Source organism: Enoplosus armatus, chromosome 2 (genome assembly GCF_043641665.1).
Source record: "Enoplosus armatus isolate fEnoArm2 chromosome 2, fEnoArm2.hap1, whole genome shotgun sequence".
In the NCBI taxonomy this organism is placed as follows: domain Eukaryota; kingdom Metazoa; phylum Chordata; class Actinopteri; order Centrarchiformes; family Enoplosidae; genus Enoplosus; species Enoplosus armatus.
This window is the reverse complement of record NC_092181.1, coordinates 15,066,987-15,093,801: the sequence shown is the minus strand read 5'-3', so window position 1 is coordinate 15,093,801 and position 26,815 is coordinate 15,066,987. Positions and strand designations below refer to the sequence as shown.

General features: G+C 40.3%; 3 protein-coding genes across 14 annotated transcripts in view; 2 read left to right on the top strand and 1 right to left on the bottom strand.

Annotated features, from left to right (window-relative positions):
• Positions 1 to 837: 837 nt before the first annotated feature.
• Positions 838 to 2,439, bottom strand: LOC139292641 (interleukin-8-like). Its single transcript, XM_070915007.1, has 4 exons — positions 2,293 to 2,439; positions 1,989 to 2,112; positions 1,775 to 1,861; positions 838 to 1,195 (listed from the first exon to the last, which is right to left on the bottom strand). The coding sequence occupies exons 1-4, from the start codon at positions 2,342 to 2,344 to the stop codon at positions 1,138 to 1,140; spliced, it is 321 nt and encodes a 106-aa protein (XP_070771108.1). The 5' UTR covers positions 2,345 to 2,439; the 3' UTR covers positions 838 to 1,137.
• A 3,879-nt stretch (positions 2,440 to 6,318) lies between these two features.
• On the top strand, positions 6,319 to 7,558 carry LOC139290768 (interleukin-8-like). The gene is made up of 4 exons (XM_070912630.1): positions 6,319 to 6,536; positions 6,705 to 6,837; positions 6,971 to 7,057; positions 7,199 to 7,558. The coding sequence occupies exons 1-4, from the start codon at positions 6,470 to 6,472 to the stop codon at positions 7,209 to 7,211; spliced, it is 300 nt and encodes a 99-aa protein (XP_070768731.1). The 5' UTR covers positions 6,319 to 6,469; the 3' UTR covers positions 7,212 to 7,558.
• A 703-nt stretch (positions 7,559 to 8,261) lies between these two features.
• The window catches only part of camk2d2 (calcium/calmodulin-dependent protein kinase (CaM kinase) II delta 2), a 31,970-nt gene continuing 13,416 nt past the window's right edge, over positions 8,262 to 26,815 (top strand). For all 12 annotated transcript variants that reach the window (XM_070917034.1, XM_070917026.1, XM_070916994.1 and 9 more), the window contains exons 1-3: positions 8,262 to 8,485; positions 11,701 to 11,795; positions 25,636 to 25,695. In XM_070917034.1, the coding sequence (XP_070773135.1) occupies positions 8,424 to 8,485; positions 11,701 to 11,795; positions 25,636 to 25,695 (217 nt within the window). In that variant the 5' untranslated portion in view covers positions 8,262 to 8,423. The remainder of the gene's footprint in view (positions 8,486 to 11,700; positions 11,796 to 25,635; positions 25,696 to 26,815) is intronic.

Here is a 26,815-nt window from a genome sequence, read left to right as displayed (position 1 = left end):
TCAGTAGCTGCTAATGAGTTCTGATGTCCAAAAGGTGGCGATGTCCTTCCACTGAGAATTCATTCTGACTTTGCAGGTACGCTGTCCTACGCGACACAACCCAAGAAACACTGTTTGAAAAGTTGTTTTCCCAGTTGTATTTTCAGGACATTTTATTGTGTTTTCTCTATCGCAAACATCAAAAAGGCCTCCCCAAAGAACAAAAGTGGGGTGGACAAACACACAATGTTTATGTCTCTATGATGCAGGACATTCAAAATGTGAAGGGACAGAGCAGTGTTTAGTGGGACAGCGCTCTTCCAGACAGTTTTTTAGAGTTATATTGTATGTTCTCTCAAGAGACAAAATCATCAGACATCATGTCTGAATGTTATAAGAAATATCAAATTTAGCATGTTGTCTTTGGTTTACATACCAATTTTCATCATTGTGGTTGATGTGACTTGGTTTACACAAACGAGAATAGCATATTACATTCAAAGATAGAAAAATGTGACACTAGTCAACATTTTAAAATACTGTGTATTAAAGGTCTATATTATTCTATTGTTCATTGTTCTTTTTCATTGCTAGTTGTTCTACAAAGTCACAATAAATTAACATAACTGTTTGGATTGGTGGTTGGATTTAAACCATGACTTGTGCTGCTTTACCCTACCACACACTACTGACTATGGAGGAAATTAAAATGAAAAAATAATCTCAAAAGAGAAGGACTGAGAGAGTCATTAACCGACTTTAGCTTTGTAAGTAATGTCAAAATTTATTCACAATCATTGTCTTTAATATTTTAGATAAAAATGTGTATGTATCTTTTTGAAGAAATAGGCGTACACATGACTTTGAATTATTTTTATCACAATTCGTTACATTTAGCCTGCTGCACATTTCAAATACAATATTTTATTTGCTTACAAAAATTAGTAGATAAACGTTAGTAGACATACAGTGTTTAACATACTGTTCAGAATATAGGTTTGTGTCACCTCATGCCTTCCTTTCTCACTGGCACTCTTTTAAAATTGAAAAGTTGGGTACATGATCTAAGCACAACCTCTTGAGTATCAAAGCTACCACATGAATCTTTCTCATCATGCAAAACAAACTTTGAACGTCAGTGGTGATGAAATTGTGTCTCTAAAAGGCCATTCTTTCCATCTGAGACAAATCTGTGAGGGTTTGTTCTTCAAGGAGTCTGCCAACAGAGAAAAAAAATGTACATATATTATAGGGTACGCAATCTCACTTCACTACTGAATATTGAAATTGGTAGCAGATGACTTGACTTGACTTGCTGAATGAATTAAAATGTTTATGACACAATTTGAAATTCAATACTGTGGCTTGAAATGGAACGTGATACATTTTCAAATTTGTTTTCAGTTTAGAGTAAGTTAAAAAAAAGTAAGTAAATTAGACTGGGACTGTTGCTCCATTCGTGTCTGTAAAAGCTGACTCCTCTTTTTTTCGGGCTCGCCCCACTCATTTAACCAGTTAATGACTAATGGTTAACCAGCTTCCTGGAAAGTGATCACTTAAATTCTCTTCTGCAAACTTCCTCATCTTACCCTGTAAACAGGATGAATAACTGTTTATACTACTGCCATAAAATAGCCAGAGTCGCCTTCAACACTAAAATAATAAAATCCACTTGTGTAGAAAGTTGTGCCTCAGACTGTGTAGTCCTATTGCTTTCAAGTGTTTACCCTGAACATGACAAATTCAAATTCTTCTTGTTCAAGTAAGGTCTGTTATATAGTGAATATGGACTTACTCAGCCAGTTTCTTCACAAGCACTTTTTTGACCCAAGGAGCATCCGGGTCCAGACAAATCTTTCGCCCATCCTTTTTGAGAGTGGCACTGCAGGATCAAAGACAGTTCAGAGATATCAGACACAGCAATATTTCCCGTAAGACCTCGTAATATTACACCAGACCCAGACACCTCATTAACAGAACAACTGTTGACCTTTGGCCCCAGGGCTTACATAATCTCAATGTTGTTGCAGTAGGAGCAGGCAGGGATCACCTCCACCTGTCCTATGTGACGTCCAATGGGCCTTTTCTCCTTGGTGATGCATTGACATCGCAGAATGTCCCCCAGACTGGTACCTGAAGTTGTGAGAGGTCAGAAGGACATAAATATCTGGCCAGAAACAAGGTAAACTTTTACTGCTGATTGACGAATGCAGATCACAAACAGGCACTTGACACAAATCACAGAAGTGCATGCATGCTGCAACAAAGAGAGTAATGAATAACTATTCTTATATTCTAACAGATTAGACTCACCCTCAGGGATTGCCAGGAAAACCAGGAGTGCCACAATAGTGAAGACAGACATATCTGCTTTGAGGCTGAAGTCGAAGATACAAGTAGTGCAGTCAGTAGACTTCAATCATTTGTATAAAGCTCAGCTCTTCCCTACGCAGCTGCAAACTGTGATGCAAGTCTGCTCTGTCAATACCCCTTTTCTGCCCCCCCCCCTCCCTTATTCCAAGGAACTCTGGATAAAAGGGTGGGTTCACATATTTTGGACCCAGAAGGAAACAATTCTCATGTATTGCTGGTTATTTTGATTGATTAAGCTATAATGACTAAACTAACATTTTCTAGAAACTAGAATATTCTTCTCCCTGCTTAATCTTTTTTACAGAATTAATTTTTGATGATTTTCTGCTCCATCTCACTGCACTGGTCTATCTAGCAAGCCAGGGTGACATTTTTATATGTTATATGTTATAACCCTTTTTTTCATCATTTTCCTATAAAATATTCTCTTTATTATTGCAGTAGAAGTCAGTTATCTGGAATTAGGATATCTGTGCCAAACAAGCTACGTGTATCTACTCCACCCCTTTGCACTGTTTAGCAAGTCCCAGATGGAAAGTGGAAAAGGACGTGTGTAATCTGCACTCTCGGCATGGAATGACTTGAAACTCAAATAATTCATCTTGTTAAACGCTTTTAAAGCCAAAATGAAAGAATTAGAGGCAGATTGCTTAGGATGTCGAGGTTTTTGATTTACCTGGTTACGCAACTGACTCCTAGAAATTTCTCTTTTGAAGTATGAGTTCCCTATGCTTGTATTTTGTATCCTTTTGTGTTTACTGTCTTTAACTATGTGTTTTCATTTATGCTGCTGACTGTCTTTGGCCGGTTCTTCCTTGAGAAAGAGATTCTTAATCTCAATGGGATTCATCTGGTTAAACAAGAGGCAACATCTTCCAATATTGTATTCTTAAACATTTAATTATGAGGGAAGATCACTTCCCTGTGAACATCGTCTCTTTGTGTTTGCAGCTGTGCTCAGTTAGCAGTCAGTGGAATTTGGAATCTGTGCCAAACCAACTGTGCGTATCTTCTCTGTTGTATTTCAGTATTTTAAAATATTCTGTTTGATTAAAAAAGAAATATAAGAAATATAAATGTATTATTATTATTTCAATTCATTTTAGATATATACTGTGTGTGTGCTGTACTGTACATGCAAAAATAAGGTTGAAAGTCTTTGCATATCATCTATAGTTGTCATAGGGGTAGGATATGACAAGCCAGCCTGTCCTGGCATGATGCTTAACGTCAGATAAACGCTGTCACACACTCCCTGAGGGCCTCCCAACCTCAGATAGATACCCCTACTCAGTGAGGGGAAAAAGGAGTCAATCTTCAACCCCTCCTCCAGCTATATGTAAATCTAAAAAACCCCTAACATTTCCCGTAATCCCTAGAGGCTGGCCGTCTCAGAGTCTCCTTTTTGCAGGCTCTCACTTCCTCATGTTATATGTCATCAGCATTAACAACAGTCCAACCCTAGTTCAGCTGAAACTTATTGTTTGCTATTACAATGGAGCATGTTTATACTTAAGCATACAGGTCAACTTACCTCTCAAACACATGGAAGAAGAAAAACAATGGGCGATGACCAATTTATGATTCATTCCTGACTTTTCAGGCTCGTGTTTTCATCCTCATGAACTCACTCTTTTGTACTTGCATATCAGTGTGCAGTGTTTTGTGTGCGTGTGCCTATGCTGTAAACCAATCTTTGTGATAAGGCAGTGATAGTGAATGTTATCAGGCCGAGTGCCTGTCAGGACATAAGCAACCTTTCTCTAAATGTTCAGTATTGTACACTACAACACTATACTCTTGTATATATGCTATAGAATGCTATGCTATACCTTAACGCACTACGCAATGTTATGCAAGTCATACCAATGCTGAAGAAGGCAATATGTGAAAAAATATTGACTGTTTTCATGCCTGCATGGGACTGTCCGTCTTATAGATGTTGAGATGTTTCACTGAAAAAGTGAAATATTTTACCCACTAGTGGGATTAGAGGAAATGTCAGGGGATCACCAAGGTAACTAGGATTCAACCTCTGGAGACCTTGAATACCTACACTAAAATGAATGGCAAACTACCAACTGGCACAGCCATCTCGTTACTGTGATCCCTCTTAGATTTATAGTAACATGCTATTACTGTAAATGATAAACCATGATCACGATGCTGGGCCACTTGGTGTTTAGTCTGAATATTTACCACATTTTAGTGGCTTTCTACTCTGCAATGATGAATGTTTTTGCTGAAGTCAAGGGGGGAGTTTAGGAATATCCAAACATCTATGTATCATGCTGTCAAATAAGATTTCCTCACACTTCCTCTATGATCCCATAAAGCTAGAGCCTGTTTCCTCTATTGTGCATGTGTGTGTGTGTGTGTGTGTGTGTGTGTGTGTGTGTGTTCTGGTCTACAAAATTAATCTTGCAAATCAGTTACATGAATGAAAATATTCCCAATTTGTCTTTGTCATTGTTATGTACATGAAAACATGAAATGCCATAAAAGCATTTCAACCCTAAACACTTCACTTCTCTTCACTATATTTTCCATTCTAGAAAGACCATCTGATATTAGTAACCCGCGGCGCCACAGGGTAAATTTGGGGGAAGACCAATAGATAAAAATGGTCATATGCTGCCTGTCATGCCATTTTCACTTGTCTCACTACATGTTTGGCATTAACCACAACAGTAACAATGTTAAATCAGAAACTTTCCAGTGAAGGTCATCACATGCTATGTGTAACTAAATGTGATGCTCACCTCTGGTTTCCTTTTCAGTACAGTCAAAGCAGAGATGACCACAAAAGGACATATAGTATAGTTCTCGAGGAGATTTGGTAAACATTTCCGGCCTGAGATTAATTTTAGTTCCTGTTTGATAAAGAAATAACTAAAACTGAAATAAAAAGTGTTGTACTCTTCACAGATATCATTTTGTCTCCTGTCCAAAAGCTTTCAATTGGCACGTATTATTCAAGTGGGGTAACAATTAAAGAATTAGTGGGTCAAAACCACAAGATTAGCCCCCACTGTACAGAAGTTACTCCATACTTCCTTCTGCTGCAGTGACGTGATGAGGGCAGCTGTGTTTGAGCTTGTTGAGGTTGCATCAGGCTTCAGTCCCATGAAGGTTTTTGACACATTGCCTGCTGTTGCTTTAGGAATGTCGCACGCATGAGCCAGCAGCGTATGACATTTTTTTTTTACGAGTGTCATAATTGTCTTGCAATAATGTGCTTTTAATCTAGGATGCATAAATGGGATTTTACAAACTCAAATGTTTCTCTTTGTGGTTATATTTAGTGTTTCTTTCTATGTCTTTCTAAATATCAAAAAAAAAATGCACTCATATCTTTGAATGTAATATGCTACGTATTTAAAAGAAAAAATCCAAACTCCAGCTAGGCTCGTTTGTGTAAACCAAGTCACATCAACCATAATGACAACTTGCTATTATTTAACTTTAACAGCAATGAACATGACAGTGCATGCAGCTGTTGACAGCCACTGAAACATGATAACAAGTAGCTGTCTGAGTATGTGAGAGACATGCCAACACAAAGTTCATGAATGAATGAACTCTTGGCACAATAAATTCCACTTTTCTGAAGGTGAAATTTTTTGTCATCTCTGAATCAGCTGACAGTTGATCAATCCATGGCCGTGGTGCGAGCAAGGATGCAATAGACCATCAACATCAAAGCATTCCCATCCAATCAACCGATTCTTAAATGATTTTTAGTCACAGTGTTTTTCCAAATGAGAACTCTGTACCTGTGACAAATGTTGACCCGTGAGTATTCTTGATAAATCAGAGGTGTCAGTCAAATACCTTACAGTGAAAATTCCCACTCAGCTGCTAAGAGTCCCATCTTGCGCAACCTGCCTGATGTTAGGGAAATGACTCATTTCCAGGAGCAATATAAAGGAGAGACTCTTCTCTTTAGTGCTAGATTCAAACAGCAGAGCAAGAGGACAGCTGAACCACGAAAAAGAAAAGTACAAAGGAAAAAAAATACTTTCTTTACTTTTACACAGTGCTTCAGGCTTCATCAGACGGCTTTCTGAGAGGAAGTGTTTCACGTTAATTGTTGTAGAATTTGTAAAAAGGCAAAATGAAGAGCAGCAGAGTCATTGTCACCTCTATCGTGGTGCTCCTGGCCTTCCTGGCCATCAGTGAAGGTAAGTCTATTTTGTCATTCAATAATTAAATGAACTTTATGTTTATGAGCCATGCTGTTAATCAGGTTACTCTCTCTGCAGAGCATATGCTGCTCTCCTTGTTTCCTCAATTTTATCAACACACGCTGTTGCACTTTCTGACCATATGTGACTCCTGTCTCCTAACAGGGATGAGCCTGAGAAGCCTGGGAGTGGATCAGCACTGTCGCTGCATCCGGACAGAGAGCAAACCCATCGGCCGCCACATTGGGAAGGTGGAGCTGATTCCTGCCAACTCCCACTGCGAGGAGACTGAGATCATGTAAGAGCTCATTTCAAAGCCTTCATCCCATCTAGACAGTGATGATGTTGATACTTTGAGATTTAGCCATTGTCACATGTCGGTTTCATCAACTTGCTCTGACTGAGTCTTTGTTTCTTGCTTGGTGTTGCAGTGCCACTCTGAAAAAGACAGGCCAGGAGATTTGCCTGGATCCAGAAGCTACCTGGGTGAAGAAAGTGATTCAGAGGTTCATGTCCAAGTAAGTACAGGGCAATCATACCACATAAGGTCACTCAAACACAATAATTTCATGATTTAACTGGATAATGTAACAGAAAATGCCAGCGTTCACTTTTGATCCTCAAATTAATTATTCTATTGTTGTTTCTTTTCTCTGCAGCAGAAGACGCTGAACAGACCGGGAGAGTGTGTTTCATGGGTCTGAGCAGTTTACTGCAAAGACAAATAAAAAGTACCAAAAGGTATTTGTCTGATAAGATGATGAAGCCATCACGCTCATCTCATTTTAACACCAGAGGACCACTTAATGTCCTGTTCAGCTGTTGGAAAAGACAACAGAATGTATGTTTGTATCAAACATGTTATTTATTAACAAGTCTGTGATTATTTGTGTGTCACTTGTGTTTGTTGTTACTCTCTGATGTAATTTGGCACTGTTATCTTGTCAACAACCAATGTGTTATTTCATATTTATTGATGTATTTATAAAATGTAAGTTTATCTTCTTTATCTCTACTGAAAACTTATTGATTAATAATAAAAAAAAAAGTGAAGTGAAGAAATTGAAAATGGTATTTTTTTTGTTTTGTCTGTCCAAAAAAAAAAAAAAAAAGAAAGATTGAAGAAACAAATTCCTGACTTTTAGCAGTGTGGGTAAGGCTGCAGGAATTCTGGATCCATCAATTGCCATAATGCAACTTTATAGTGTCTTTCATTAGACTCATTAGATCTGCCTAGTTAATGTGCATGTGTTTAAAACTCAAACAAATGGTTGATTCATTGATTAGTCCTTAATTTAAAAAAAGCCAAAATTATGACATCATCCGGATAACAAATGTCTCTCCAGAGCCACAGAAGATACAGCCTTGAATTGGAAATAACTTAATAAATGCTTAAATAATCAACTTTTTGTTATTATATTGTTAGTATTATTTTTCTTTGTTTATAAGTGGCCTGTGTGGGGATGCGGGGAAAGGGGCGGGACTGAGCGCACAGCAGGGGGTAGGTGCGGTAGTGCGGCGTCTGATGCGCGCAGAGAGACAACCCTCCTCACAACGCTGGACGGACACGCACCAGAGACACCGGAATGCACACAAAATGCTGCGTCCGCGAGCTGTGACAAGCCGCTGCATGTGAAGAAACTACAGAAACTGCAAACGATAAAGCCGGAAGCCCCCCTCGTCCAGACTGAAGCCCTCGCGCAGGCAGTGTATTTGCCGCAGAAATCATCCCACCAGAGCTCCCGCCGATGCGCTTCAGCGGTGCATGAATCCCTCCGTTTGGCCAGGACAAAACCGTGCGGCGTAGACGACTGTGTGTGGTGGATATTGTTTGTGAGTGCACCTTATCCGCGTCTCCGCACACCCCTTGGCACCTCCTTCAGGATGGCGTTAACGATCTGCACGAGATTTACCGACGAATATCAGCTGTTCGAGGAGCTGGGGAAGTAAGGAAGCATATTTTGTTTAATCATCTGGCATCATCTCTGTAAGAAATGTCAGCCCGTTATGTAATAGGCCGCCTCGGCTTAGGGACGCGGATTCCGGGCTCTGTGTGTCTGGTGTCTGTGCGTTTTTGTAAGTGTGCGTGTGCACGCTGCTGATAGTGTAGCCATGAATCCTGTGATATGGGGGGGGGCAAATACGCTATCACGTATCATGCAGGTCTGTGCGATGGCATCCTGTTTGTTTTAATCCCACATCTGAAGCCCTGCTGCCGTTTTGTGATTGCGAAAGAAGATGTCGAAACGAGCGTGTCGTCATTTTGCCTCCATCCTGTGCAGCCAGCCGCTGATGTTGCATTTCGACCTTTGGGTGCCAGAGGAGGGTGAGGAGCCCTCATATTGTAAACTGGACCGGGGTGAAATGCACCGGGGTGTGTGAAATGGTGAGATTTGGTAACCCACCCCCTCCATCTCTACCTCTCTCACCCCTCCCCAAATCCTCCTCTTCCTCCTCCTCCCGCGTGACAGAAATACACACTCGGTAATGCGACAGCAGACCATGTAGTTGGCGATGACACATTCCCCAGCCGAGCACAGAGCTGCGGTCAGTTATCAGACACAGGCAGGGAATTCCTCACCCCTGAGAGAGACACACACACAGAGATCAAGCTGCGTGTATGCGCGCACTCATGGACGTGTTTTTGTACCTGTGTGGTCATGCTCTACCTGACCTGCAGTCTGCCCAGCACCCCGTAGCCAGTGTACACAGATGTCTGCATCATGGGTTGACTTTCAGCCAAAACAGAGAGAGAGAGAGAGAGAGATAGATGTGGTCCCAGTTACCCAGTGTCTCCCACTTTAGCATCCTAACTGGAGGAGTTGATCACTATATATCACCCTCCTGATGGAAGCCTACGTTTCCAACGAGGAAGAGGAAATTTCCTCTACAGCAGCCTCAGCCCCCTGCGTTTATGATCTGTGTTCATCTTACACCATCTGCCATTAATAATGCAGCCATATTGCGTTTATAGTACCTTTTAACTCACCTGCTCCCTTTACTACGTGCAGCTCCCCCTCCCCCCTTACAGTAGACCAGCTGGTACTGATAAAATGAAAATAGCACAACGTTTTTGACCAAAAACCTGGATACAGTTAATGTTTCAATTATTGCAAAATGATTATTCAGGGAGATATTTGAACAGTGCTGGAAAATGTTGGAAAAGTTAGTAAAGTGAACAAGATGAATTTATACATTCAGAAAATTGTCACCCAACTAAGATTCAGCCCTGAAAGCTACATCAATCAATCATGTACACTTATTTTCAAATGCACACTGTTTAAGATTTTCAGATGTATTTCACCAGTCCGTTCTATATTAAAGTCAAGTGGGAGACCATTGAAGAACAAGTCTGGATTTGTTTCTGTCAGTGTTACATTATTGTTGAGCAGTTTAATTGGAGATTGATACGAAAAAACAGTACTGTGTTGCCCAATAACATTATTGTGACTGACAAATAAATGTAGTATTCTAAAACATTTGCAGCATGGTTCGCAAAATGGTGAGCTGTGATTTATATGATTGGACTAAAACATGAGTATGATACGGAAATTCTAAAAACCAATGTTCTGAAACTGATTTAGTCTCATATCTTAGCTTATGTGTTATGCTGGTTACCCATAACCCCCCCATAAAGATGTTTTTATCTTTGTATGCCATTATTACATGATGAGATAGTCCAAGCTAGTCATGAGCAGTGTATTTTTCATCTTATTTTGGAACCATATTTGTCAGAGAACTTGAACGTCCTCATCATAGATGGTTTGGCTGCTAACCTCCAACCTTGTTCCAGCTGGCTTGCCTTTGCTTTACGCAGGTAACTTTACTGTGCAGCTACTATACATCCTGTCATGTAGGACTGTACAGACTCAGTCAACAGACGCCGTCAGCATATGTACTTCACAGTGCCATGTTACCCAACTATGCAGGATAGTCAAGTAAAATTCTTATGTAACATGTTATGCTATGATCATTTCCTTTACCAAATCCTCTATAAGATAAATTAGAGGTAAGCTTTAGTGGCAAGCTGCTCACTCCAGAGGATGTTAGATAACATGTTTATGGTACACACATCACTATACACTCAGCAGTGATTACACAGGCACACATCTTCAGTCATTTCTCATATTATAACACTGATTTAACCAAATAATATAACATTGTACAGTAACATCATGCCACAGTTGTTGGCCATTAGAAGTAAAGTGAGTGAAAGAACAGGGTTCATTTGAGGTAATAAGTATTCTCTGCTTTGTCTCTTTAGAGTCTACATCCGCGTACTTCAAAATGTTTGTAACAGCGCTGATATTGTCTGGAGCTGATGAGAACAGAACAGATTTTATTTGGAAGAAGAGGCGTGCACAGACAGAGATGGAGGCTGAATAGCAATGCAGCCTGCGTGGCCACAGAGCTGAGCAGAGCAGAGCTGAGGCGGACCGCTCCATGGCTGCATTTAGAGATGCGAGATGCAGCACTCTGCTCTTCTCCTCCCTCAAATGTTGCTGACCTAGTTTTTTGATTTTCATACATGTGCCCAAACACCAGAACAACACATGGCTTGAACAATAGAAGGCCGGTAGGCACGTTTGTTGGTTTGTTGTTAACGGGCTCGTGCACTGATGAAGACAGTGTGCACTGTAGGTATGGGGTGCGATTGTGTTTGTGTTAGAAGCTGCACAGATACTGCATCCATGATTTTGTGCAATTTGATCTTGAAATGTGACATCGGCTTTAGCGCCATGTTTGTTATTACTCACCTATGACCACTGAGGGCTGTATCGTGAAGCCAAACGTTCTGTTAAATCAGGTTTATTTCAGTATATCTGGCTTATTTTCAGGAAATCCTGTTTCTTTAGGAGGTTGCAATAAGATTTTAGTTACCATGGAAACTCATCCCTCCAGACTAGCTTGATTCCACTCAAGCTAGTTTTGAGGTTTAGCTTCACCTCAGGCTGAGACATGCTGCCATTAATGGCTAATTAAAAAGAAGAGCTCAGACCTTTATTACCACTTTCTTAGGCTCACTCAAGCCAGGTTTTATCACACTAAGCCCCGCTTTTTTAAGCCTCTGTTTTGAGAACAGTATATCGGCTGGTATGGAAGTTACTTTGAGCTTTTTTGAGCACATCAGTAAGTATTTCTCTGTGTATGTTCATTTCAGGGGCGCATTCTCTGTGGTCAGGAGGTGCGTGAAGATCTCCTCTGGACAGGAATATGCTGCCAAAATCATCAACACCAAGAAGCTTTCTGCCAGAGGTAGGAAACACACACACACACACACACACACACACACACACACACACACACCACACGTGAGCAGGAAAACATGCCCCAAGAGTCACTGAGTTACATGTGGGTAAGCTGTGAACATTTCTGCCCCTGAAACAGGCTTTGGGGCTCTGAGAGGGAACAAGTTTATGTGTGTGTGTGTGTGTGTGTGTGTGTGAAAGTGAAAGTCACTTAGTGATTGACAGACGGGCACACAGGGGCAGAGATTCATCTAGTTTTCTGTGTATGTGCACACTATGAGACTCACTATGAGACTGTCAAGTAAATGCTGTAGCTGTGTTTGCCTGCTTGCACTTTTTGTGCTCTGTGATAACTGTACGTGTTCTCCTTCCTTTTTGGGTTATTCATATCTGTCCTTCTTTTGTTTCTATGTAAATATTTGTCACATACAACCTTGTGCATGTGTGCTTATGCGGGGCGTGTGCATGTGCTCCGTATTGATTCAGGGCTCTGGCTGGTCTTGTCGTCCCAGGGGCAGATCTCTTGCGAAGCCGACCCAGTTCTTTCACATCCATCACTGTAATTGTAGCCGCTGGCCTGGTTGCCTTAGGCTTGAAACACACACACACACACACACACACACACACACACTAGCTCACACACACACATACATGCACGCGCAAGCACACACATGACCCAGGAACAGCCAACAGCGTATTCGTGATTATTAACCAATGGTGTGTTGGGCCTTTGCTGTTCCTACTTCTCTTCAGCCAATGGCGTGTTTTTGTCACAGCTTGGTTGCCTGTGATAACCAATGACTGCGGCCATACCACACAAGGAGTCAGGCTTCTGTAGCTGTGAGCTGAGCCATCTCACTAAAATCTGTTTTGTAATCATTTACTCTTAATTACCCTGGCTGCCTATAGTTTCATAGTGATGATGCAAATTTATGTTTTTATAGTGTTGTAGTATGTGTGTATTAACAAGCACCTCCCTCCCCCTCTTTGCAGTGTTTTACCTTTCATTCCTTTCCAGCAGCTCCTGGTCTCTCTCCTCCTCAGCATCCTCCCTCTCCATGTTCTCTGCTCCTTTGCATTCTTCCCTATTTTGCATTTTCTTTTTCTCCCTCTTTTATATTTGTTCTCTCTCTCTTTTTTTTGATTTAAAAGACACTTTCATATATCTCACCAGGTACTTCTATCCAATTCCTCCTTCCTGCACATTTTCTCCTCTACTGATACCTTGCCATGTCTCCCTGCCTTCATTACTCCATCGCTCTGTTTCTTATCTCTCCTTTTCTTTGCTCCTTTCATGCTGCATCTCTTTTCTTTCCTCTCTAATCCTTCCCTCTCTCTGTCTTACTTCCGGCCATTTTGACCCTCCCACTTGCTGAGTGCAGTGTTGGTAATAGACACCTCGGCAGACGGATCAGTGTCTCACCACTTGCATGCTGGGACAGATTTTCCAAAAATACTGCGAAGGGTTATCTCACTACATATGCATGTGGATCTGTGGGTGCGCACAAACACACCCACTCCCTCGTTCCCCTTTTCCTCCGTGTGTTTGTGTGTATAGAGGTTTACATACCGGGCATGCTGGCGTGTCAGATATGGTCTTACCCTCTTTCCGCGATAAGCCCTAGAATTGCAACTCTGATTCCCTTCTCTCTGGCAGGATCATGACCCCCCCCCAGCCCAGCTCCACCACTGTGTGTGTGTGTGTTTGCCTATGCAAGTGCATGCGTGCGTGTGAGTATATATAATTGAAAAGGGTTTAGGGTAGGATTGGTGGCTGGAAAGCGGGCAGATCAAGGCACTGTGTGTGTGTGTGTGTGTTTGGTGTTTCTGGTTATGCATGCACACATGTGTGGTGGGCCTATAGGACCAGTCACAGTCTTGCAATCCTGATTATGCAGCATTTCATTAAGAGCGGCAGATGAGTCAGTGAATGAGAGGAAGCAGTGGAGAGAGAGAGACAGGAAGAAAAGGATAGAAAGCAGAGGGAGAGAGACAGATAATCAGAGAAAGGAAGAGAAGATGGAAAGTCAACATTTAAATGTGTGCGTGTGTTTGTGCACGCTGTATCCCTCACAGCAGTTGAATATTTGTCCTCTCCCTTCATGCATGCGTCAGTGTCCTGTCACTATGACTTTGTCTGCTATCTTTTGTCACTTTGTATTTGCTTGTGATGTGCTATGTATGAGTGTATGTGCGCACGTGCTTGTGTGTGTGTCTGTAATCCCTCATCTGTTCGCGTGTGTGATTGTCCTTGTTGGTGTATCTGTGCACTAGCCTCATTGCCTGATTATGTGGCCCTTTCAGCTTGTCGTAACACTTGAGTAGGTTTGCATTGTTGAATCCATCGCAATAAAGATGTTTTGCATTTAAAAAAAGGGCTGTGTAAATATTGCATTACATTGTGGGAGTGACACAGTGACAAGGAGATAGGTTAAAGAAATATCTAAATCTTCTAAGAGGAAAGGATTTTGTACTAGGAGTTTTTTTCTTATTTGAATTCTTGTTCTTCTTTCATTGGAAGTGTTGGTTAACTCCCATCAGTTCTGCAGTTCTGGACAGTTTCTGTGGTAATAGGGGTGTGCAGTTGTTATTTCTGTTATGTGGGGTCGCCATGGTAACAGGGATGATGACAGTTGCTAAGGTGTAAGCCAGTCTGCCTCAGTGGTATATATACAGTATATAGATATATGTTTTCTGTATGTGCGTGTTCTCTTTTTGCATATCGTTTCTCATGTCGCTTTCCCTTATTAGGCAACATAAAGCTTTGCCTTCCCTCCTGCTTTCCCTTCGCTGCCTTATAGTCTTTATTCCTGCATTCCTCCGGTGTCACTGTGAGTGTGTTTCGCCTCACTTTGAAGGGAAGGGAAGGAGGAGGGAGAGGGGATGTGATTGTGGGAGAGACAGAGAAATAGGAAGGAAGGAAAGGAAAGAGGCATCAGTGGGAAGAAGGGGGGATCACATGACTCACTTGGAGGCTATAAATAAATGTTGGTCATTCTCTCACTCTTGGTGTCCCTCTCTCCTTCTCTCTCTCTCTCTCTCTCTCTCTCTCTCTCTCTCTCTCTTACATATTCCATCTTTTTAAAGGAGCCAGTTTTTGGTATGTATGTAATTGAAATATTTTAGTGCGAAGAACTAAGGGATGAACAATGTATGCAATCTGTCTAATTGGGATTTTTCTGACCATTATTGCAAGAGTTCAATCTGTAATGATTGTAGTTTTAGCCACTTGGATGCTAAATGCTCAACCAGCTAATTGCTAACTCCGTCTGTCTGCTGCTGGGCAGGTAGCATACAATTGGTATTCAGAGCTTTTTTGCTTGGTGGTATACCGAATTATGAACTTATCCTATTTCTTTGTAAAAAGAATCAGACGAAATGATGCAGTCGCTGATTCACTTGTGAGTTGAAACCAGTTCCCCCTTTCCCTTTCAAAGCCGCTAGACAGAAGTCAATTTCCAAGTAAGCTCACAGTAGTTTCTTTATAGAAAGTGGGTCAAATTAGTTCACATGTCGTAAGATATTACTTTTCGTCTTAAATTGTCAAAGCCTGACAAAAAAAGAGTTTAAATCAAGGTCTACTTACTAGATTTCTTCCACAGCTTTTAGCCACATCTCTTGGTCTTCATGAGCAGAGTTTGCTCAGCTGTCAAGTACTTAGTTGCAGAGTGCTTAGAACACATAATGACCAACTGAGCAAACTCCAAGCACTGATAAAGAAAGAAATCTAGCCAGTGAACCTTGAGAACCTTTTGTCAAACTACTATTTCGTTCATGAGAATGAACCCTGAAACTAAATACCTGACATACCTGAAATTAACAGCTCTACTCTGTAGCTGCTTATTATTACCCACCTAGCTGTTACCTGCTGTAACTGTCTGAAAATGGTGCTAAATTGTTAACGTAGAAACTCGTCTCTTGGTTTGAACAGCACAAAGACAGAGTCTACTTTATGTATTCAACCTCAAAATGATACAGTGGTGTTTCTTTCTTGAGAAATCCAACTTTCTGGTGCAGTTTCATTTGTAGCTAGTTGGTTCCAGCTGTATGCATTTCTGGACAGTTTCGGCTGCCAAAATCAGCAGTCACCAGTTAAAACTTTCACCTTTTTATATACTTTTAATATGTAAAATAAGCTATAATGAGAATTGCGGCTCTTGCATTTTTAAAATGTCAGGATTTCGACATAACAATTATTCATCGTTCAGCACAGAAAGAACCTACAGTATGAAGGGTAATTCTGTAGAAAGTGAGGCTGTTGTTAATTACAGAGTACTGCACCTCCTTCTGTCTTTTCCTTTCTCTCTCTTTTTTCCGCCTTTGCTTCTGTCCTTTTCAACTTTGATTTACCGTTCCCCCCTAATAACTCTCTCACATCTGTCCTCTTCTTTCTTCCTCACACATTCCCAGGCAGTAAAATCACAGTCTAAGTCTGTGTGCTTCATGGAGGAAATCTTTAGTCTGGTCTCCCTCCTCAAGTGCTTAGAATTCATGGCGTTACAGTCTTTATCTAACTGTGATAGTGATAGAAAAAACACATTGATAGACAGATAACTTCAAAAATGAAAAAGATCTGATTGTCTTAAAGTCTAATCCACATTAAAACACTTAATAACAATGTGCCTCGCATTTCTAGAGGTAGAGATACCAATTTGTATGACAAACACACCAGCAGGAGACATGGAATGCAGTGTAGTTGCAAAACATATTGCTCTTATTACATTAATGCTATTGTTTTCCCTGCCTTTATGTAAAATAAAAAGCTGAATGGAAAGTTAAGGCATGTTCTCTTGAGGCATTGCTGGTAGATGTAGCAAGAATTTAGCTCCAGTAGATGAAGAAAATGAGGAATGTTTAAAAACAAGCGCAACAAGTGTGCGCGCTTGAGTATTGGCCTAATGTTTGTACTCTTTCAAAGTCTGCATGCCTTAATGTGCATATAGTAGTTATATTAAGCAATTTATTTGCCTTCCTTACTGATAAACCTTTGCTGGTTGCTATGCCAACTTGTGCTTGTGGTAACCAGGGAGCCACACAGTTTCTTAAAAGGAACATTTTCAGACAACATGCATGCTTTTATTACTGTTTTTAATTAGCAGAAATGATATTCCTGTGAATAATTGTTTGTACTGTCATCACAGATACAGTAGTTTGATACATTGGTGCTGCTAGAGCTCTTTAGCAGCACCACATACTTCTATATTACAGAATTCACTGTACAGTAGGTCTTTATTACTTAAAATCTGTAGCTTTTCGTCCCAATATATGTGATTATAAATGTGGATTTGCGTCTGTATGATTCTGTTGTTAAGTCTCTCCTTGTCAGGATGTCTCCAGACCACTACCCTCAGATTAGACCACTTTTACATATTAGTCTAATGCGCGTGCGGCTGCATTACACTGGATAAGATGAAGGCAGACATTACCGTACATTATGAACCTCCCAGCAATACTCAGGGGGCAGTTTTATCTCTGACACCAGCCACCTTTTGTTTCTCCTCAGAAGAGAAAGCAAGGGAGTTATCAGTCTCATAATTCTTCCTCTATTGGGAGCCAGCGGAGGGTGACGGTGTCTCATCGTCCTGGATGGTTTCATTAGACCCCCCGGGTTCTGCGTGGAGGACTTAGCCGCTGGTCATAGACCATGTTACATTCACCCCACTACATCTTTTTAATTAAAACTCTTAATTAAATTGAAGATGAGCAATTCCAGCACCCTGTTGTGGTGTGTGTGTGTGGTATCAACATTTTTGTGACTTCCCAGATATGTTGATTAACAACATTTCCTCATGTTGATAGAAAACGTGATCCGGTCGTTGTTTCCTTTAAAACGTATTTACTGTTGCAAATTAATTATATGTAAACGTTATTTCTAGGAGACATTGTTGGGTATCTGCAAAAGTCACAGTCGAGAAGGGGCCACAGAATTCGGCTTAACTGCCCATTCAACTTTAAGGAGATGCATACAAGGTAGTTTCAATCTAGCTTCAAGTGTTTTTTGTCTGCACGCAATATGTGTATTGTCGGCAAAATCATCTGTATTGACATAATACGGCAACAATGCAGATGCAGTGCTGATGCAGACACAAATACAGACATACAGACAGACGTTTAAGTTGATGGTAAAGACATTTACTGCAGGTCTACATGTCGTGCCTGGAGAAGGTAATACCAAGTCGAGGTACGTAACCCCAATGATATATTTCTTGAGAAATTTAACTAGTGAGTAATGTCTTGGTAAAATCAACATATATCTAATACAGAAAACTGAATCTTTACATTACATATCAGTAGTAATATTATCAGAAATACAATTGGCAAACAGTTGATGTCAGCCTGGGACAAAAAAAACAAACGCACACACACACACACACACACACACACACATATATATATATATAGAGAGAGAAAACGAGAGAGAGAGGGAGATACAGTATATATTATGGCTTTCTGATTGATACAAGAGATGACCACCTTCCTTAACTTGGTCAATAAGAGTGAAGATACAAACCAGGGACAGGATGTTTAAAGTGCAGCCACATGTCATGGCCGCTTTGTCTGTCTCTTCTTTTTTTCTTGTGTATTTGACCACATTTCTCTGCCTGGTGTTTGTTCTGTCTCTATTTCTGTCCCTTGCTTGTTTTTCCTCTCGCTTGCTATATCTGCCTATGTCTTCTCTGTCTGTCCCTAAATCTGGTAGTATTAGAGGATGTCAAACTACAAAAGGCAAAGAAAACACACACATACACACAGAGCAGCACACTCTGCTGCAGTGCGGTTGCAGACGCGACACATCAGAAACTGAATGAAAGAGAAACAAGCAGCAGTGGAGAGAGACGAGAGAGGGAAATACAGGTGAGGGTTTCGTGGGGTCGGGTTTATCTGGTGATGGCCATGACTTGCAGAGTTTGGACAATTTTTCTGAGCAACTTTTCAATGCAACTCTCTAAAGTGTAAACAAACTCTATAAGCAAACAGGTCTGGGAATATTTCTATTTTATATATAATACTACACTATCTAACAGCAATCTTTGATGTAGGTTTTACACATACAGATCAAAAGACAGGGTTCCAGCAAGAAAAGCCAGGATGGAAGGATCATTCAAGTCAAAGCAAATAACAACAAATACGAACAATAAAATATACAAAGTGAGACGAAATATTCATATGAATCACCAGGTACATGCCTCCCATGCCCATTAATGCCTCTTAATAACTATTTTGGGGCTTATTTTTCCAATATGAACCACTCCCCTGTAGGCCTACATTGCCCTCTAAATATTCTTGAGTAATAGTCATAGTAATGTTGTTTTACAACATCTTTTTATCTTTCAACAACTATACAACTATTCTTAAGTAGAGGACTTAAATCTTTGCTTTTTGTCATTCATGTTCTGACTCTCTCTTCCTGGTAAAACATTACTCATGAAAGAGAACCAATTCTAAGTAATATGATACATTTACTAATGACTAATAACACATTTATAGTTTTTTTCCGGTCCATGAAAAGTGATATGAAAGGATTTCTTGAAAGAGTTTGAGTAACTCTTGAGAAATGTTGTCTTTAGAATCTTAAGTAATTCTTATATGAGGCTTCCTTCGAAGCTGGGTGAGTCAGTTATCGCAAAGTTGTAAATCTTCGAGTGATAGAGACAATAGGAACATATAGGAAGCTTCACTTAGGTCAAATGACAACTGGACTGTCCTAAATATGGTACAAAGTGTGAAATCCTAACCTGGGCAGGACAGAGGCGACATACTTGCAATGCTGACACCAAGAAATAGAGTGTTTTAGACACGATGGTTTATGACGTGACAAATGCAAGAGGTCAGTGCCCTACAGACAGCAGAGCAGCTGACGGGTACAGCACACCAGTGTCCCTGCGCCGCTCTGTTCAGTTCACATTTAAGTTGGCTCAAATGAGAAATGTGTGTTCGTCCTCTAAAATATTCAGACTTTTTTCTTTTAAATGTGCTGCATCTATAATACGGCAATATATCATTACCACACAAACATTTGAGACAGTTTTGTGATTACCATAAACAAACAAGACCATCGCTAAAAACAGTTGAAGCCTCTTGAGGCTGCTCCACTGCATCGTTAAGTGTTTCTTAAAGTTAGATTTCACAGCAGATCTGTTGGCACAAAGAAATATTGTGATATAATATTCTTTGACATAAAAGAGGAAGAGGGCTGCTTTTTCACCAGTACATATACAAAAAAATGTCAGTTCATCACTTTTTTTCTTAACAGCAGATTAACAATGAAAACCCCAACTTCAACCATGTTTAACTTCATAAAGAAAGTGAGAGAAAAAACTTTTACTGAAGGAAGAATATCTTCACACCAGAAAGCAACTCAGTATATTGTAGATTAAGTAATCATCAACCTTATTTTATATATGAATAGTCATTCACTGCTTGACACAGTAACATACTGGTATGTGGACATTCAGACACGCAGCTTAGATCAGGCCAAAAAGGTCCAGGCAGTCCTGAATGATAACAGCTGACTGGAGTAGCTTTACATTTGTCTGCACAATTAGATCAGCTTCACATTATGTAGAAGTGCTGCTGTCAGTTTAAACCACGCAAGCAAAAAGCCTCTCACCGGTGGCTGTGGCAGCAGGGCTCAAGCTTGCACACACACAGATACATTTAAGTACTGTAAAGCATTTTTGTCAGCCAGTCACAACTCGTTGTTGTCAGTCTGAGACTTTTTGAGAGTGAGGCAGATTTCAGAGTCGACTGCAGCACAAGGTGGTTCAGGGAAAGGTGTAAAATGTGATTTTCTAGTCTGTTAGAAAATAAAAATGCTAACATACAGATAATCACACCTATGGGCACTGTTGTGCTCCAATCCAGTTGACTTGTACATCTTTGAAGTTTGCAAAAATTATAAGGAACTCTCAAAGGAAAACCACATGAACACCAGGAGAACAGACAAAGGACCAGGACAAACCCAGCACCCCTTCTTGTTGTGAAGCAATGGTATTAAAACCTGAACAGACCTCAACCAAACTGCATTAAAACATTCACAAAGTTTCTGACATTACTTTGAAGCAATTGATACGTTTCACAGCATAGTATTTTTACTCTTTAAAATTAACAAGCTTTCAGCAGCCTCCCTTCTTCCACAACAACCGTATCATCTTTGCTGTAGCTCAAACATCATCTCAAATCTCAAATCTTGCAGCTGCAGAGGGAACATTTACTATTTTAATGTCATACATTAGCAACTGTCTAAACAAAAGCACCTAATGCAGAATTTGTTTTGGTATTCATTGTAGTGGACTGCACGCTAAGCTTCTATAGCACATTAGCGTCTTGGCATTGAACTGTTGCAATACAGGATCTGTAAAGTTCCCCTTTCTGCTTTCTATCCTAATGCGTGCAGTGTGTGTTCTTTGTGTGTTATGGGTTAAATGGTTTGATGTTCCAGAGGTGATGTGTTTAAATTAAAAGTGTGTATGCTCCTACAGAATTAGTTATTTGTGCTTGTAGAGTTTGATAGTTGTGTGTGAACTCTCGATGTCAGCCATTTGCATGCAAGGCTGGTTCCACTGCAGAGGAGAGGAGAGGCCTGACGCTCTGATTGGTGCAGGAGTTGCTAGACAACAGATGTCCAGCCGGCTGGGAGGTGGACTACCTGTGGAGGAGGGAGAGAGAGTGAAAGAAAAGTGGAGGTGGAAAATGATGGAGAGAGGGAGTGAGGCTGTCATAAGACAGACATTTACAGTGCAGTGAAACATACAACCAGCCTCACCTTTGTATTTAAAGCAGTGTTTGCAGTGGTGTTTTAATTGCTTCAAAGAGAAACTATTTTCTCATTTTATCTTCCTCCTGTAGGCCTAAAACAGCAAAGATGATCACCTATCAGTATACAAATTATTTTATTTAAACTCACTAATATTCTGCAACAGATAAAAGCATCACATCAAAGCAGTTGACACAATTTATTAATGTTTTCAAATTTGTTAGTGACTTATAGACGGTATTGGCAACAGTAAATGGTTGATGATGATCTTCATAATATGTTTATATGAACTAAGTTCCAGGAAGTGCTCTAAATTGCATCCTGTTTCTGCCCATGGCATACTGTGCCGTCTTGAGTTTAGCCTTTTTTTCAATCTGTACTGTAGCTACTCTAATGTTTCTTGAGTATTAAAACGCATATCTTTGATTGATGCACAGCTCCACAGACCACGTAAACTACACATAGACTACTACATGGACCACAGCTAGTGTGCAATCAAGTGGCACCTTAAACCAATTGAAGACTCAGTGTTTCCCGCTAGTTGAGGTTTATGGCGGTCGACTTCTGTGTTTGGGAGCTCCGACATTCAAAACCTAGAGTGTCGGCTGCAAAAGACAGCATTCATAAGACTACATATGAATAGGAAAGTCAGTTTTCCTGCTGTATATGAATGCACGTGAGTGCTCCAATCTGGAAGATTTAAATATTTTTCGCACTTTCGCAAATCCATCGCCAAAATTAAATTTGTTTTGGGTGTGGGCAAATGTGTTTGTGTTGGCTGCCAGATATATTTTACAGTATGTAGGAGAAAGGCTGGGGGCTAAAGAGTTCTGTATGCTTTCTAGTAATGAATCTGCTGTAGAATGCTGTCATGATATATTATGAAGTGGAGCTATTATATAAGCCAGTGAGAAAGTTTTAAATGAACACAGGGTGTTTGATTATGTATGTATTATGTATACTATTATTTATACAATTTATACAAGACATGTGAAATGTAAATGTAAGTAGAGTCTTTTAAATTCCTCACCAACACAGGCAGCACAATCCGTGTAGCGCCGTTGCAACATGCGATTTGACAAAAAAAAGATTGATGTACAACCAGAAACAAAAAAGTGACATAAAGTGCTAGATCAAGAAAATATGGGGTTAATGAAATGAATCTTTTAGTTTTGCAAAGCAAAGATAGAATTTGTATCTGTCAGACTGAGAAAGAGCCGAAGAGATCATATCATTCAGTAACATAGTAAGACCGAGGCAGAGGCGGAGAGATTAGTGACCTTGCTCAGAGGGTCCTGCTAATCATGAATTAATGGCTGAGCTGCCCTTGTTTCTGGCTCTGCCTGTCAGGATGCCCGTCTGCCTCTCTGCTGTTGTGCTTGTCTCTGAAGCTGGCAGTATACTTCAAACAAAATTGTAATTGGCGTGTTCTCACAGGCAATATGGCACTCCACACAAGCTGGTGCGTGTTGGTCCGTTTGTTGTTACCGTGTAAAAGTCCTCTTTCACCACACCTGACGTCGGTTTGCACTGTCACGTAGTAGTACTCTTGGCCTCGGGTGTTTCCAGTGTACATTTATGTAAACCTTCGTCACCTCTCCAACTTAAGTGGATAGTTTATCAGTTGTAGTATTGTGTCGTTACATGTCTGGGTCTGAATCACTGTTGCCCTAGAATTGACACTGGCAAATTGTAGTGAACAGATGCCAAAAAGTCTATGCAGAAAACCAAAATGTAGTAATTCACTTATTCATTTTGTGGTTGTTTATTGTCTCATTTTATGGATTTCATTTTATACTTGGATGGAAGGATGGGAAAGGTTTTTAATGAAATGCATCACTTGTTTTGGAAGGTCATGTGTGCCAGTCATCAAACTGAGTGGCACACATCTCTTCATCCATTTAGAGAGTGAACATACCATCTCCTCTTCTGTTTTTTTGTGTTGGTAACTAACTGCACCAGGGAAGGTTTTAAATCAACTTCCTCCCACTGTATTTTTAGCTTTAACTGTAGTGCATCCACTGCTCATCCTGTATTTGTTTTGCACGCCACTGTTGGGATTTCATTCTGGCTTCATCTCTTTCGCTGCGACTGATAAACTCCACCCCTCTGGTGTGGATGAACAGTCTTTCAGTCACAGTGAACATACTGTACTGGCTTTTTTAACCGAGCATTTGAGAGCACGCCAAGTTCCTTTTCGTTTAAAGTATACTGCAGCCCTAACTTTGACTGTGTGTCGGCCTGTCGCTTCCTATAGATGCACTACACCAACACAAACAAACAGATACCTGTACCTATAATGGGAACAAGCTCTTTATTGGTCTTGCCTCTGAGCTGCACTGAGTCCACAGTTTCCATAGCATCAAGAGGAGCAGAGGAAGGAGACACGGATGAGAGTGAAAAATAGGCGTCCTATTTTATTTGGGAAAAAAAAGTCGAACCCACTGCTCCTCTTTCTCTCTCTCTCTCTCTCTCTCTCTCTCTCTCTGTTGCTCTTGCGCTCTGTGTCTTGAGGCAAAGCCGAAATGGGTCGCCTCAACACCGTACTGCATCACACATTATAGTGACTGCTGCTCTGTCTCAGTTGTGTCGAATCAGAGTCACTGGACTTTGGTTTCTATTGACAGGGAGATTTGAGAGTCACCTCTTGTTTCACAAAGTCAGATAAAATCAGTCTGGTCTCATAGAGGGGAGATGTGAGATTCTCTCTGAGGCTGCCATGTGACCAGCCTGTGTACAGTAACCCTAATACCTGTTGTCCTGTCTGTCTCTCCTTGTGTTCATGAAATGTGGTGGTTTTCCTGTTGCACATGTTGTACAAAGTAATTAGCAACAGCTGTTTTGGAGTCTTCTTTGATTTTTACAATACAGAGTAAAATAAACTGAATATTAAATTAAAATAGGTCCACACTGCTCACTACAAACCCCTCATGGTGTGTTAAGGTTGAAATAGACATAGGGAGCATTTTAGTGTGTTTCAGGTCATTGTTTCCCAACCTGCCACTTTCCTGTATTGGTTCACTCTCACCGCTCAATAGTATTTTGCCTGTAGCAGGCAGCTGTTTTCAGCGAAAAGAGCTCTAAAAACCAATTGTACACATCCTGCTCAGCGGACAGACACAGTTAGCAACTAGCTGGTGAACGTAGTGGAACATTTAGCAGCTAAAGAGCCAGATATTTCCCTCAGGAGTTGGTAGAGACCAAAAATAGAGCTAAAAGGATTAGATAAGATTAGATTGTCATTGCACAGAGTCGTGCTGGCACAACGGAATGTAAAGTGAAGTGCACAGTAATGCACATATGTATAATGGTAATCACCGTGGGTCAGCAAGGTGACATCTCCTGGAACAGAGGGTGACTAAAGAGTGAATTTTTTTTATTTTTTTTAAAACATTAGAAAAGTTTGGTCTACTGTGAAACATAATTGTACTGAACATCACTTTGATGATTTAAAACATGATTTTACATACATTTTCCATCATAATATATGTCAGTATATATATAAGAGCAAGAGAAACCTGATGATCTTTACATTTTAATTTGTTTTTGACTATGAAATTAAATTAAATTTGTATCCTTGCCATTTTATTTTGTCCTCAGGGCAGCAAAAGAAACCAGCAAGCACATTGCAGGCACTCATATTTAGCCCGACACCGGAGGTCAATGTGAATCCACTGTGGCTGCTCACTCTGTTTGTTGTTCACTGTTGCCTGTCTGTTTATGGCACATAACCAAGCACATATCAGGTCACATTATTTTTGTCAAGCATTTCAGTTCTGATAAGGCAAAGAGCGGGGCTGACACAAAGCCAACGCACATACACACACACACACACACACACACACACACAGACAGACAGACACAACACACACATACAGAAGTGTGGATGTCAAGTACACAAACACACACACACACTGATGCTGACAACAATGCCCTAACACTGGGCAGCGCCCTCTAATAAGTCAAAACTAACTTGCAGCTAACTTGAAGTTAGATGATTCAAAAAGCCAATCATGGCATAATGAAGAGCATTAAAAATAACCTGTCTCTGTTTCTCTCTGTGTTTGTGTCTCCTCTGTTTTTCTTTTAGATCATCAAAAGCTGGAGAGAGAGGCGAGGATTTGTCGTTTACTGAAGCACCCCAACATCGGTGAGCTGCAAGTCCTCGATCTGAAAATACGCACACACAGGAACACACGCTGATACAAATGAAAACACACATATTTTGTTCAGGTCTCTGGTGAATCCTGCTATGGCTATTCATCTTCTAGACACGGTTATGAGGGAGCGAGAGAGATAGAGAAAAAACAAGTTTGTGTGTGTGTGTGTATGTGTGTGTGTGTATACAGGTATCTAATGATGATGTATCTGTGTGCTCTCCCAGCCGAGTCATCAGAAAGATACAGATACCCTCTCTCTTAACCACTGACCCTTTATACTCTTTCCTCCTCATTATACCTCTGATAGAAGCTGTCTCTCCTCTTTTGTTCTTTTCACACTCATCCGCTCATGCCATCTCTTTTCTTCGCTGCCATTATTTCCAGTTAGTTTTCCAAGATAACTCTGCTCTTATAAAGTTATAAAGAGAACAATTTGAAATTTGAAAAAAGAAAACAACCCAATTCTTTAGTATCAGGAGCCAAATGCTCAGTCGGCTTTGAGGGCTTCCTAATGTCAATACAAAGGCCCGTGCATGTAAATACTTCTGATTAAAACAATTTCAGCCCAGCTGCAAGTCAGAAAGTTAATTTTCTCATATTAAATACTGAAACATACGAATGGATTTAAAGAAAAACATACACTCACTGTCTTTAAATACAAAGTCAGAGTTTAACAATCAGCATTGACATGTTTGATGATATGTTTACCCACACACAGGATTGGATTTAATATTCCTTTGTTTTATTGTCCAAGTTGAGCCCCCAGATGTCAAAATAATAATGTACAAATCATTTACCATTTCCTTGATATAAATGTTACAAATGTGAGTTTTGGTTTGTTACTGGGGTTTCATAAACCAAGCTTTTATAGCTTATACCTGAGGCTTTCTTATCTATAGTTAGCAACATACAGCATAATTTGAAATTGATTATAGGACTCATTTGAGTGTTAGTTGTTTCACCTAATCACAGTGATTGTGGGGATGGCTTCAGAATGAATCCACTCTTAATAACATCATGAATCATCACATTAAGTGGCGGTGGAATATATTATGCATTGCAAACTCATTTTGCTACTTGATTTACACTTAGTACTTCTCACCTTTGCAT

Bases quoted from the DNA above. Each gene is read 5' to 3' on its own strand.
- LOC139292641 (XM_070915007.1), bottom strand. From the start codon at position 2,344: ATGTCTGTCTTCACTATTGTGGCACTCCTGGTTTTCCTGGCAATCCCT. The intron at 2,113-2,292 runs GTGAGTCTAATC...TCACAACTTCAG, and splicing joins TTTCCTGGCAATCCCTGAGG to GTACCAGTCTGGGGGACATT. The intron at 1,196-1,774 runs GTAAGTCCATAT...CTCTGTTGGCAG, and splicing joins CTTGTGAAGAAACTGGCTGA to ACTCCTTGAAGAACAAACCC.
- LOC139290768 (XM_070912630.1), top strand. From the start codon at position 6,470: ATGAAGAGCAGCAGAGTCATTGTCACCTCTATCGTGGTGCTCCTGGCC. The intron at 6,537-6,704 runs GTAAGTCTATTT...GTCTCCTAACAG, and splicing joins CTTCCTGGCCATCAGTGAAG to GGATGAGCCTGAGAAGCCTG. The intron at 6,838-6,970 runs GTAAGAGCTCAT...TTGGTGTTGCAG, and splicing joins TGCGAGGAGACTGAGATCAT to TGCCACTCTGAAAAAGACAG.